This window comes from Muscardinus avellanarius (assembly GCF_963383645.1).
Source record: "Muscardinus avellanarius genome assembly, chromosome: 2".
Classification (NCBI taxonomy): domain Eukaryota; kingdom Metazoa; phylum Chordata; class Mammalia; order Rodentia; family Gliridae; genus Muscardinus; species Muscardinus avellanarius.
In genome coordinates, this window is record NC_137787.1 from 130,193,512 (window position 1) to 130,206,846 (window position 13,335).

At 40.7% G+C, this 13,335-nt stretch overlaps 1 protein-coding gene and 1 pseudogene across 3 annotated transcripts in view; one reads left to right on the forward strand and one right to left on the reverse strand.

Annotated features, from left to right (window-relative positions):
* The window catches only part of FRY (FRY microtubule binding protein), a gene marked incomplete at both ends in the record, with an annotated part of 292,951 nt that overhangs the window by 223,447 nt on the left and 56,169 nt on the right, over window positions 1-13,335 (forward strand). For both annotated transcript variants that reach the window (XM_080719965.1, XM_080719966.1), the window contains 5 exons: window positions 1,385-1,482; window positions 1,798-1,968; window positions 6,241-6,381; window positions 8,924-9,103; window positions 11,957-12,118. In XM_080719965.1, the coding sequence (XP_080576091.1) occupies window positions 1,385-1,482; window positions 1,798-1,968; window positions 6,241-6,381; window positions 8,924-9,103; window positions 11,957-12,118 (752 nt within the window). The remainder of the gene's footprint in view (window positions 1-1,384; window positions 1,483-1,797; window positions 1,969-6,240; window positions 6,382-8,923; window positions 9,104-11,956; window positions 12,119-13,335) is intronic.
* On the reverse strand, window positions 10,498-10,845 carry LOC308259147 (protein yippee-like 5; annotated as a pseudogene). Its single transcript has one exon. The product of its transcript is annotated as a protein yippee-like 5 (transcript).

The window sequence follows — 13,335 nt, forward strand, 5'->3', positions numbered from 1 at the left end:
GGCTGTCTGCAAACCACGATCCTCTGGTCTCAGCCTCCTGAATGCTGGGATTACAAGCGTGCTCCACCACACCCGGCTAACAGTGATTTCTTTATGCTTTCCAGATCAAATTGCAGATACTGTTAATTTATCCCATTGTTCTAATACAGACATCTTTCCCTTTTTTCTTAACTCTCAAATCTTTTATTTCTCTTTGCTTTCTTTTACACCTGATAATGTTGTTGATTCCCAATTATTTTTAATTTAGACAAATCAACAAACCAGATTTTTAATAACATAGCAAGTAGCCCAGAATTCATTTCATAAACTACATTTTAACTCAAAGGCACTAGACATGCCATTCCTCATCTTTTTAATTTTTTTTTCTTTGTGATACTGGGGATTGAACCCAGTGGTGTTTTACTACTGAGCAACTATACGCCTAATGCTTTTTATTGTTTTATTTTGAAACAGGGTCTCACTAAGTGGCCAAGGCTGATCTCAAATTTGCCATCCTCCTGTCTTAGTCTCCCAAGTACTGGGATTAAAAGCATGCATCAAATTCCTCATCATTTTAATTTGTCTTTTCAATTTTGTAAGACTTAAATTTGTTGACTTATGTCCTCTCTCTCAAACCAGTTTTTCTTTTTCTTTCTTTTTTTTTTTTTGTGGTGCTGAGAATGGAATCCAGAGGCTTTCTGTATTCGGGCTACACTCCTAGACCTATTTTCTATTTTATTTGGAAACAGGGTCTCACTAAGTTGCTGAGAGCCTCACTAAGCTGAGTCTGGCTCCGAACCTGTGCGATCCTCCTGTCTCAGCCTCCCAAGTACTGGGATTACAAGTGTGCACCACCAAGCCCAGCTTAAAATGTATTTTTGATAAAAATTTCAAAATAGAGCCAAGCGTGGTGGCGCACACTTGTAATCCCAGTACTTGGGAGGCTGAGAAAGAAAGATCCGTGTCACGGCCAGCCTCAGCTACTTAATGAGGCCCTCCACAACTTAGTGAAACCCTTTTTCAAAATAAAGAATAAAAAATAGGGTTGGGGGTATAGCTCGGAAGTAGAATAGCCCTGGGTTCAAGCCCCAGCACCACAAAAAAAATTTCAAATTAGAGCTTCATATTAGTTTAGTCTATACCTATAAAGTCTGTACTGGCCATTATTATTCACAAAAAATCCATAGCAAGATGGCTGCTGTATGTTGAAATTACTAATCTACCTTGCTGACTCCTTTGTAACTGGTGGTTGTAATTTTTTATGGATTTTGCGTTAGCTTATATTTGAACAGATTCAATAGACTGCTTTTGTATCACCACACAATAAAATCTGTAATATTCCTCCCCACAGTCACCATTTAAAACGTACCATATCCAACTGTCTCCTTTGTATCTTCTAATCCAGGGTTTCCACTGAATGTCTTGTGTCTCCTGCCCCAGCTGATCCAGCATTTTGAAAATCCCAATCAGTTCTGTAAGGATATAGCCGAAAGGATCGCTCAGGTATGAGCTTCGGTTCCCTGTTCAGGCAAGTCCATACAGGACCAATGGCATGCAGGAATTCCAGCCCAGAGAAGGCAGGGCTTTTCTCTAGTAATGTACATCTCTAGGTGGCTGGTGCACATTGTCGTCTTTCATCATGAACAAAAACAAGGGGAAAGAATTTCTGGAGATTACATTAGCTAATCACTAAGCTAAGGCTTTCTACAGTTACCAAAAAGTCTGCCTATCTACTTTTCAGTAGAATTGCAAGAAAATTGCTAACATTATTTTCTCATCAGAATACTTTATCTTCAGTTGCTTTTCTTCTCTTTAAAGGTTTGTCTGGAAGAGAAAAACCCTAAGCTTTCAAATCTTGCACACGTTATGACCCTTTATAAAACGCACAGCTATACAAGGGATTGTACCACATGGGTCAATGTGGTCTGTCGATATCTTCATGAAGCATATGCTGACATCACCTTGAACATGGTCACCTACCTGGCAGAGGTAAGCTCTTTTTAAAAAAAAATAATTATTAAAAAGGCCTTACTAAGCTGCGGAGGCTGGCCTGAAACCTGCACCTGCCAAGAGGTAGGACTTTAAACTAAGAATAACAGCATAGCTATCATAGCTTCTCTGGTTAAAATCTTTATGTAGAACTGATAATATATGCTTAAGTTCTGTTTATTGAGTGCCAATTATGTATATCATGGATGCTAATTGGAATCATTTTAAATCTTTACAGTAAATCAATAATTAATAGTGGGTGTTTATTTTTTTGGGGGGGATTGTCTATTGTGATGCTAGGGATTGAACCCAGGGGTAGTCTACCTGTGATCTATACCCTTTAGCCCTTTGGGTTTTTTTTCTTTCTTTCTTTCTTTCTTTCTTTCTTTCTTTCTTTCTTTCTTTCTTTCTTTCGCTACTGGGGAATTAACCCAGAGGCATTCTACTCCAAGATATACCCCTACCCCTATTTTTTATTCTTATTTTGAAATAGGGTTTTGCTGCCAGGCATGGTAGTGCACGCTTGTAATTCCCGTGCTTGGGAGGCGGAGACAGGAGGATCGCGCAGGTTCGAAGCCAGCAGCACTGGCTTAAGAGACCCTGTTTCCAAATAAAAATATATATAAAAAATAGGTCTGGGAGTATAGCCCGGAGGTAGAAGGGCTTCCAGGAACCCCAGTACCACCAAAAAAAAAAAAAAAAGAAAGAAAGAAAAGAAAAGAAAAGAAAAAAGAAAGAAAGAAAGATAACCTTACTAAGTAGCTGAGGCTGGCTGCAAACCTGTGATCCTCCTATCTCAGCCTCCCAAGTACTGGGATTATGAGCGTGTGCCACCACGCCTGGCTTCCCCCAGCCCTCTTGACATTTTACTTTAAAATAGGATCTCACAAAGTTGCTGAGAGTCTCACTAAGTTGCTGAGGCTGGCCTTGAACCTGTGATCCTTCTGTCTCAACCTCCCAAGTACTGGAATTATAGGCATGCACCACCACACCTAGCTTCTTTTGATAGTTACCTGGCCACACCTGTCCCTGTAAGCAAGAACACACATACTTAGCACACAAGACATGCTGGGAAAAGTGACACAAACAACCTCCTTTCTTGGACAGATGCTGGGCCCTCCATGAGAAAACAGATGCCGTATGAAGTGGCAAAAAAGAGACAGTGTGTTTGGAATACTAACCATGAGAGTTGAAAAAATGCAAATGAGAGGTGGGATACACATACAGTGGGATATTATTCAGCCTGAAAAAGAAATTCTGATATAACATGATCAGGCCTTAAGGATATTATAAGTGAAATGAGCCAGACACAAAAAGAAAAATATCCTATGATATTCCATGTATCCGAAGTATAAAGATTAGGCTAATTTATAGAAACGGAAAGGAGAATAATGGTTACTAGGATCTGGGGGCAGTTGGTAAGTTATTTTATGGGTACAGAATTTTCAGTTTGGAATGATGAGCAAGTTCTAGAAATAGATAGTGGTGATAGTTGCACAATGTGAATGTCTTTAATGCTACCGAATTGTGCACTTAAAAGTGGTTAAAATGGTGGGATGTGGTGGTGCATGATTGTGATCCCAGCATTTGGGAGACTGAGAAAGGAGGATCGAGGTTCACGGACAGCCTCAGCTACTTAGCGAGGCCCTCCAAAACTTAGTGAGACCTTGTTTCAAAATAAACATTAAAAAATAGGGCAGGGGCCGGGCGTGGTGGCGCACGCTTGTAATCCCCACGTTTGTAATCCCCACGTTTGGGAGGCGGAGATAGGAGTATCACACTGGTTCGGAGCCAGCCGCGCTGGCTTAAGAGACCCTGTTTCCACACAGAAAAGTTAAAAAAAAAAAAAGGTCTGGGAGTATAGCTTGTGGGAATGTATCCCGGAAGTAAAAGGGCTTCCAGGAACCCCAGTACCACCAAAAAAATAGGGCAGGGGGTATTGCTCAGAGGTAGAATGCCCCTGGATTCCATCCCCAGACATGAAAAAAAAGGTAAATTTTATGCTAATGTATACTTTACCATAAAAAACATATTAAAATGTTCTTTCAGGTGTCAGCCATGCACATACTTATTTCATGTAGCTGTGGTCAGTACTTCCATTGATCCTGCTCTGTTCCCTTAATATTAACTTCATATGTGTGTGTGTGTGTGTGTGTGTGTGTGTGTGTGTGTGTGTGTCCACATGTTGACATAACTCACTGGGTGGTATTTTTAATCACTCTAGAATTCTATCAGGATAATGTACCCCTTTAACCAATCTCCCTTTTTTTAATATGTAATTTTTTCTATAACAAGTGGTCCTGTTTTTGTAGACCCCCTTAATCAAAATGATCATCGGTTTGACTAAAATTTTATCAAATAATATCAAATGATTCCATTTCCTAAAGTATAATTATCCAATCAAAAGACAAGGATGTTTGAATATGTTATATATTTCCTCTATACATTTGAGAAATTAGGCTCCAGAAAGACTTTCCTACTGTATATTCTCAAAAAACATATTTTTGTGCCGGGCGTGGTGGCACACGCTTGTAATCCCGCGCTTGGGAGGCTAAAACAGGAGGATTGTGCAGGTTCAAAGCCAGCCTCAGCTACTTAGTGAGGCTCTCAGCAACTTAGTGAGACCCTGTTTCCAAATAAAATATAAAATAGGTGTGGGAGTATAGCCCGGAGGTAGAAAGCCTCTGAGTTCCGCCCCCAGTACCACCAAAAAAAAAACAACATATTTTTGTGATTCTCACTCAATTCTAAATATTTTGTGATTCCCACTAAATTCTAATATTACATTTATTCACTCTTTTTAGTTTAACACTTTTTATAGATACTTTTAGATGATCTTTCTTATGCATTTTCTTTCGAGCAGAAATACTCAGCGCCACAAAATAAACAATATAATTAATTAATTTCCATAATTGTTTATTTGCTCTCATTTTAACTACTTATTTTCCTTGACCACTTTTGATGTGAAACTTCAGCATTTGCTTGGGTCATTTCTTTTATCTAATATCCTTTACTGTGTTTTTTATAGATACTTTTAGATGATCTTTGTTATGCATTTCCTTTCGAGCAAAAATACCCCTGTAATATTTCACCATGTAATTTACTATTAACTTGTATATCCATTTCTCTAGTGTTCTACTATTTTTGCATGCGTGGTACTGAGAATGGAACCCACCCCCAGCCCTGTTTTTTATTCTTTATTTTGAAAGAGTCTCACTGAGTTGCAAAGGGCCTCACTAAGTAGCTGAGGCTGTACATGAACTGTGATCCTCCCATCTCCGCCTCCTGAGTGCTGGGATTACAAGCGTGCGCCACTATGTTCAGCTCAGTGTTCTACATTTAAATTGTTTATAGTACTTTTCTTGTTTTGTCTTACATGTGACTTTGTGTGTGTGTGTGTGTGTGTGTGTGTGTGTGTGTGTGTGTGTAATAATAGGGATGGAACCCAGGGCCTTTTCTACCTCCGGGCTATTCTCCAAAACCTATTTGGAAGTAGGGTCTCAAAAGTTGCTGAGAGCCTCACTAACTAGCTGAGGCTAACTTCAAACCTGTGCGATTCTCCTGTCTCAGCCACCCAAGCTCTGGGATTACAAGCGTGCGCCACCATGCCTGGCTTTAAGTGTGACTTTTTACCATATTAGTAATGCCATGGCAAACATCTCATATATAAGTCATAGTGTTTATCTGTAGACCTTTTTCTTCTTCTTGATCTCAATTGCCAAATTATCCAACTTACTAATGTATAGGAATACCCATTTTCTTTTCTCCATATCAATACTGAACATATTTGGTATGAATTTGTAATTTTTGAGTATCAGTATTGTTTGACCTTTCCTTTTGAGGTTTATTTTCTTCATTGTATAAATTTTTTATTTATGTATTCAAACTTGCCCACATCACCTTCAGTAGTATATTTCTTCAGAAGTTATGATTTTAGCTGGGCGTGGTGGCGCATGCTTGTAATCCCAGAGCTTGGGAGGCTGAGATGGGAGGACCGCACAGGTTTGAAGCCAGCCTCAACTACTTACTGAGGCTCTCAGCAACTTTTGAGATCCTGTTTCCAAAGAAAGTATAAAATAGGTCTGGGGGTATAACCTGGAGGTAGAAAAGCCCCTGGGTTCCACCCTCAGCATCACACACACAAAAAAAAGTACTTATAATTTTATTTTCTCCCTAAGGAAATGTGCAAGGGTAAGCGTGTTGGAAAGACTGAGTGCTTCTATGGGAAAGTCTGCTGTGGAGCTGACTTCAGCTGCACTTTTTCTCCCACAGTTGCTAGAGAAGGGTCTTCCCAGTATGCAGCAGCCCCTCCTCCAGGTGATCTACAGTCTGCTCAGCTACATGGACCTTTCTGTCGTTCCTGTCAAGCAGTTTAATGTGGAAGTTCTGAAGACCATTGAAAAATATGTGCAAGTGAGTATTTGCATTTGCATGACTTTACTTACCAGCCAGAGTTGATCCAAAAAAGCCATGATATAACTGTGGCCTGTACTCAGGTGCAGAGACATGTGGCCGCCAGATCACAGGTTCTTACCTTGATTTCCATGACACACCCAGAGCAAGAAAGATCTGTGGCTGACCACACCCTGAGTGGATTCTGAGGAGGACAGACCAGGCTCTGGCACACTCCTGACTTCAGAGAACACAGCTCTGCCTCCTGGGGCTTATAAGCTGGATATTAAAAGCACATACCTGGCTGGGAGGACCAGGGAAGGTCTCATTTTTGGTATCCTGTTTCAAAGAAAGAGAAGTAAGAAGAAACTTGAAGTTTGTGCCAGGGGCCCTGACATGTGAAAGGCTATTCAGAGGTTAAAATCACCACATTACAGCTGAGGGAACTGAGGTTAAGGAATTGCATAAACGGACTTGCCAATACACCAACAAACAAACATGTTCAGGAACAAATAAATCCCAAAGTGGGAATAACTGATGAGGGGTGCAGGGGGGCTCATCATGTAAGTCTGTTTCTGTGTCCATTTTAATATTTCCATATAAAATAGTCTTTAGAATCTTAATTAAAAAAGAAGAAAAAAAAAAAAAACAAGATCCTGGCCCCAAGATCTCAGTTAGTAGAGAGTGGAGCTCATGTTTGAACCTGGCTCCAAAGCCATTGATTTTGATCCATTGTACCAAGTAACCTGCCCAAGAGGATACTTGGTGAACATCAACAAACACTGGCAGGTTGCTTCTTTAAATTCAGACCTTGAAACTACTAGAAGAAAGAATGTATAAAAAAAAGAAAAATGAAAAGTAGAATCTCAAAGCCCAGGCACAGTGGTTCATGCCTATGATCCTAGCTATTCAAAGGCTAAGGTAGGAGGATTGTACATTTGAGGCCAACCTCAGCAACTAGCAACTTAGCAAGACCCTGTTTCAAAATAGAAAGAAAGAAAGAAAGAAAAAGAGAAAGAAAGAAAGGAAGGAAGGAAGGAAGGAGAAGAGAAGATGATGTAACTCAGTGGCATGTCTAGGTTCAATCCCCAGCACCAAAAAAAGAAAAAGTAAAACAACTTTTATCAAGATGGTTTTACCTATGTTTTATGCTTTTGTGGGAGAAATATCTCTCCCACAAACTAGTCTTGGGGTTGTCAAGAAAACTAAGATGGTAAAACAAACTGATAAGCATTAAAGAGAAGATGGACATTCTAGGATGAGGGGCAGTATGAAGAAAGAGTCACAGATGCTAAATGACCTTGCCCAGCTTACTGGAGGACGGTGAGCTCCCAGGGCTACACTCAGCGCAAACTTCACCCTGTCCACCAGAGGGAGCTCTGGAGAGCACTTAGACTGGGAGATGGCTTACCTTGAAGAGTTCTAGAAAGTTCATTACATAGTAGGGGGGTTCTGAAGCCATTTAAGAGGCTGTTGAAGCAGACCAAGCAGGGCAAGAAAGCATTCAGCTGAGTACAAACCAGAATGACCAGGAGGGAATAAAATTTCAAAAGGGAAGGTAGAAGAATTAGGGGCATCCAGATTCCTGGGTTAGGTAACAAGGGAGATATGAAACAAGGAAAAACAGATCAAGATTCTCAGAAAGCAAATGGAGTAGGAAGACCCAGAGAGGTCAAATGACCAAGGAAGAATGGAAGCTGGAGGTAGGGGGAGGTTTTTTTTTTGTTGTTGTTGTTTTTTGTATTGGAGATTGAACCCAGGGGCAATCTACCTCTGAGATATAGCCCTAATTTTATATATAATAAATATAATATAATATAATATAATATAATATAATATAATATAATATAATATATATATTTAACTAAGTCATAGAGGGTCTCAGTAAGTTGCTGAGGCTGACTCTGAAGCTTCGATCCTCCCGTCTCAGTCTCTCAAGTACTGGGGTCACAGCCATGCGCCACTTTGCCTGTCTTTGGAGAGAATCTTGAGAAAGAGTGAAGAATGGTTAATAACATAATATGCATTGGGGGATTTCTTTTCTTTTCTTTTCCAAATTAAGAAGGTGGCTCCTTAGGGGGAAAAAATTTAATTCATTTATATGGAAATGGACAAAATGGCATTTTTTAAAATTGTTTATTTACTTGTTTCCTAAATGTACCTCATTTTACATGTGAATGGTCTTTTTTATGTCATTCATCTCTTATTCATCACAGAACTCACTGCATGTATTGGGAGGGTTGTGGGGTATTTGGGGTTTTGTTTTGTACTAGAGGCTAAACCCAGAGGAATTCTATTTCTGAGCTACACCCCCTGTCCTATTGTAGTTTTTACTTTGAAACAGGGTCTTGCTAAGTTGCAAGAGGACCTCACTAAGTTGCTGAGGCTGGCCCTAAGCTCATGAACCTCTGTCTCAGCCTCCTACAGGCAGGAGCCACCATGCCTGGCTTCGGTGCACGTTTTAAGTCAGTGAGTTCTGACTGCTTTTAAGAAGTTTCAGTAGCGGTACACTAGCTTTCTAAAAGAAAATTATTTTCCACCCTTGACTATTTATTTTCTACAGAGTGTTCACTGGAGAGAAGCTCTGAACATCTTGAAGTTGGTGGTTTCTCGGTCAGCCAGCCTCGTATTGCCTTCCTACCAGCACAGCGACCTCTCAAAGATAGAAGTCCATCGGGTGTGGACGAGTGCTTCAAAGGAGCTACCAGGAAAAACCCTGGATTTTCACTTTGACATTTCAGAGGTACTTCCCTGTGTTAGCTGCTTCTGCAAACTTTAGTATGAATATACGGTTTGCATGGAAAAAGGAAGACTTGTTTTATGATTATTATAAAAGAAGACTTCCAAGGCCTAAATTAGGTTCTGTTCTTTTAAGAATACATTGAAGCCTGGCAAGGTAACACATGTTTGTAATCCCAGAACTTGGGAGGCTGAGACAGAAGGATCACAGGTCTGTGGCCAGTCTCAGCAACTTGTGAAGCCCTCCACAACTTATTGAGACCCTGTTTCAAAATAAAAATAAAAATAGGGCTGGGAGTATAACTTAGAGGTAGAATGTCCCTGGGTTCAAAAAAGACTACATTGAGGGATCTGGGTGTGGTAGCACACATCTATGATCCCAATACTTGGAAGGCAGAGACAGGAGGGGTTGCATTGAGGCAAAGTTGTTGAAGCCTCAGCAACTTAGTGAGACCCTGTCTCAAAATGAGAAATAAAGTAGGGCTGGGCTGGAGGTGTCGCTCCGGGGAGGGAGAGAGAGAAAGAGAAAGAAGAAAGAGGAGGAGGAGGAGGAGGAAAGGAAGGAGGGAGGGAGGGAAGAAGGAAAGGAAAAAGGGAGGGCATACAAGCAGGCAAAAATTAGGGGGAGGGAACCAGATCTGCTTATGTGGAATTCAAAATGCACTAGTAAATAGATTATATTTATTTTTCCAACTATTACTTTATTTATATTACTATGTTTAAGTTATATGAAAAAAGACAACCAAGCAGTTCTGCCCCATTTCAGAAAAATTTTCCAATCAACACCAATTACATAGTGACAAGTAGCTAGGAATGGTGATATCTTGGTCAAGACTGACCAGGAAGAATGGGCTCAGGTGCTGCAGTTCATCTCCAACAAGAATATGGCGCACTGGCCAGCACAAGCCATGCTAACACTGAGCCTTTAGCACTGGCCACAGATTCAGATCTCTTCTCTGAAGCTAGCAAATTAACTGAAATAACTGGGCTTAAAAATAAAAGTTCTAAAATGAAGTCCAAATAAGTTTAAAAACCATGCTCTTGGCATATTTTCCATTCAAATTTATACAAAACACACTTTTCCATTCTAATAGCCCAGATTTTTTTCCTCATATAGCCCACCATATAGCTGCAGATAGACTCTTCTGCCTCAAGATGTCAACATAGGGAGAAAAATTAACAGCATTTGCATATAATTCTCTCTATACACTGCTGTTGGATGGAAAATACAAAATTTTTTTTTTTAAAAAAAGAAAGGAAGGTTCCATCTTAGATTCTCACAACCTCCTGTTCCACAGTTGATGAATCTGACTCTGATGCTAAGGTGACAGTGTAAATAAGTAGATTTTTGTTTTCATTGAAGGAGACCTGGGAAAAGATGGATTTATCTCTTTTTTTTCAAGAGTTATCAGATGGTACATGCTCCTCAAACTAGAGCACTTTCCAGGCTCACACGGCCTGCCTTATGACACTGGCTGTCTTCAGTGGCACACTCATAGACCCATCCCAGTTTGCTATTGTAGTTGTTGCAGCTCACATGCCATTGAGCATGACCCTATCTTGAACTTCACTGTACTGCGGGTTAACCACCTTGTTAAAGAGAAATGCTCTACCAGTAGCGCTGGTGAAGCGAGTGGAGATTAGTTCTGAGCAGATGGTCAGGATTGTATCACAGATTGCACAAGCAAACAGACAGGTACCTCCAATGTGATCAAGGAAATTTCTGATCATTTTGGTAACTGAATTTCTAAAAACCCCGAGCGACAGCAAGATCCGCACTGCCAGCTGCTCCTCGTATCAGCTGAGACAAAGCCCCTCGGCCGCTGAGTCTCCGGGTTTATTCAGGCCCCGGCCTTGGCCCCACCAGTAGATTATATCTAGATGGGCTTTTTTGACACATTTATCATTTGTTGATGTATACTTTTAGGATTCGAGATGAGATCTTATTTTTCTGCCTTTGTGATACCTGCATCTATATTTAGTTTGCAAATTATAGTAAGATATTGATTCAATCTCTGTCCATATTTAGATTTTTTTAACATTGCTAAAGAGGAAACGCTATATTTACACTTAGACTTGAGAAGCTATATTTACTCTTTGTTCTGCTCCAAAAAGGTTAAAAGAAAACACACATGGCCAGTTAGCCGCATACCCAACCCACAGAGACCTAGAAATGCACTCTAAAACGATGGGCCTTGGGAGCCAGGTGTAGAATTATCTTGATCTCTGCCACCTCCCAGGCTGGCCCCGAGCTGGTGTCTGTGGAAGAGACCTCCTTGGACTCAAGCTTGTGGAGAGCTGCCTACCTGGCTGCCATGTTCCAAGGCTCTGGGGAAGGGAAATTGCTAAAGTGTTGCCCAAGTCCCTGGCCCTGACCTCATCCATGTGAATAATTGAAAAGATATAAATAATTTAGGTGAAATTTTAAATAATTGAGAGTATGAAAAGATGGATGATTAAAGGTTAGAGAGAAGGGAAGGAATTTGAGTCTGTCATTATAAGAAACTCATTCCAGCTTAAACATCTGAAAACTGATTTGTCTTCTGCATATTTTCCTTCCACTGGTTATCAGTCAGTTCAAAAGCATACTAAAGAAAAAGTCCTTAGACTTGTTTCCTGTTGCGAAGGAGGGCGGAGGGATGTCAAAGATGAAAAATGATCCAAAAGGTATATTTGAACATCAGGAAGAGGAGCCTGAGTGTGATCCTGAAGTTCTCTAACATGTTTTTAGCCACTTAAGCAGGTCTGGGTAGCTGCTAGGTAGAACAGTCTCACATCCCACAGAGTCATCAATGAGACTGATGAATGGTGCTTTTGTGTTCTTTTTCTTTTCTTCTTTTTTTTTTTTTTTTTCAAGACGCCAATCATCGGGAGACGCTATGATGAACTACAGAACTCCTCTGGGCGTGACGGGAAGCCCAGGGCCATGGCAGTCACCCGGAGCACCTCATCCACTTCCTCGGGCTCCAACTCCAATGTCCTTGTTCCTGTGAGCTGGAAACGGCCCCAGTACTCTCAGGTACGCAGTCCTCAACTTACAGCACTGGAGGGAGCTTGGGGGCCCTCCTGAGCCCACTGGCCCTGTGCTGTCAGATTCCTTGGTCAGTCACAGCATTCCACGGGCTCTCATTTTACCTCGGAACAGCTCATTATGTTGACTTGAAGTCTGGCTCCTTGTTACTTCTACCTGTTGGTTCTAGTTCTCCTAAGGGTCAGAGAACAAAATCTGTTCTTTCACAGGGCATCCCTTCAAACACTTAAAGCAACCCGACCCCTCTGCCTATGACCCAAAGGAGTCTTCAAATAGCATGTCTTAGTTCTCCTAACCAATTCTTTAGGGCCTGGACCCCCGAAGGGTTGATAGGGCTGCACCCTCAGAGAACTTCTGGCTGCTCTCTTGAGAGCATAAACTGTATCATGGTCTCCATTCTTGGGTGAAGGAGGGGTGCTAGGTTCCTCTGCAGGCTGGTTGTTTTAGCTTAAGACTATATTCAGTCTATGGGTGAACATATTACAATATTGACGCTACTGGGCTTGCTGTCAGTTAAAACCCCTGCATTATTCAGTGGTCTTTTAGTGCTGTGGCAGAAACCCACTGAAAAATTACTTTTAAGTGGAGAAGGAATTATCAGACCATTTGTGTTAGTAGCTTTGTTACCTAACCAAATCCTAAGAGAATCAACTTCTAATACTATTGTTTTTTCTTTTGCGGTACTGGGAATGGAACCCAGGGGCACTGTACCTCCGAGCTACACCACCAGCCCCTATTCTTTTTTATTCTTTATTTGAAAACAGGGTCTCACTGAATTGCAAAGGGCCTCACTAAATAGCTAATGCTGTCCTCGAACTGCGATCCTTCGTGTCTCAGCCTCCCAAATGCGGAGATTCCTAGCGTGTGCCACCATGCCCATGGTCATGATGTGATGGTATATAGAAGAATCTCCATGCTTAAGAAACTGAAAAACATGGTTTATAAAGAAAAGCAAAAAGAGTCTATTTAACAAGAATCCATTGAGAAGGGTTTAAGATGGTTCATGAGTAATTGACTGTTTTCATTCTTCAGGAAGTAAAATTATTCTTTCATTTAAGGAAAACAGACTTGTGATGTAATGTAAATAGATTTAATTTTGGCATAAAGAAAACCTTGCTATTACTCAAAGTTATAATGTACAAGAAAAGATTATCAAGGGCTGGAGATATAACTCAGCAACAGAATGTTTTCCTAGCACATGCAAG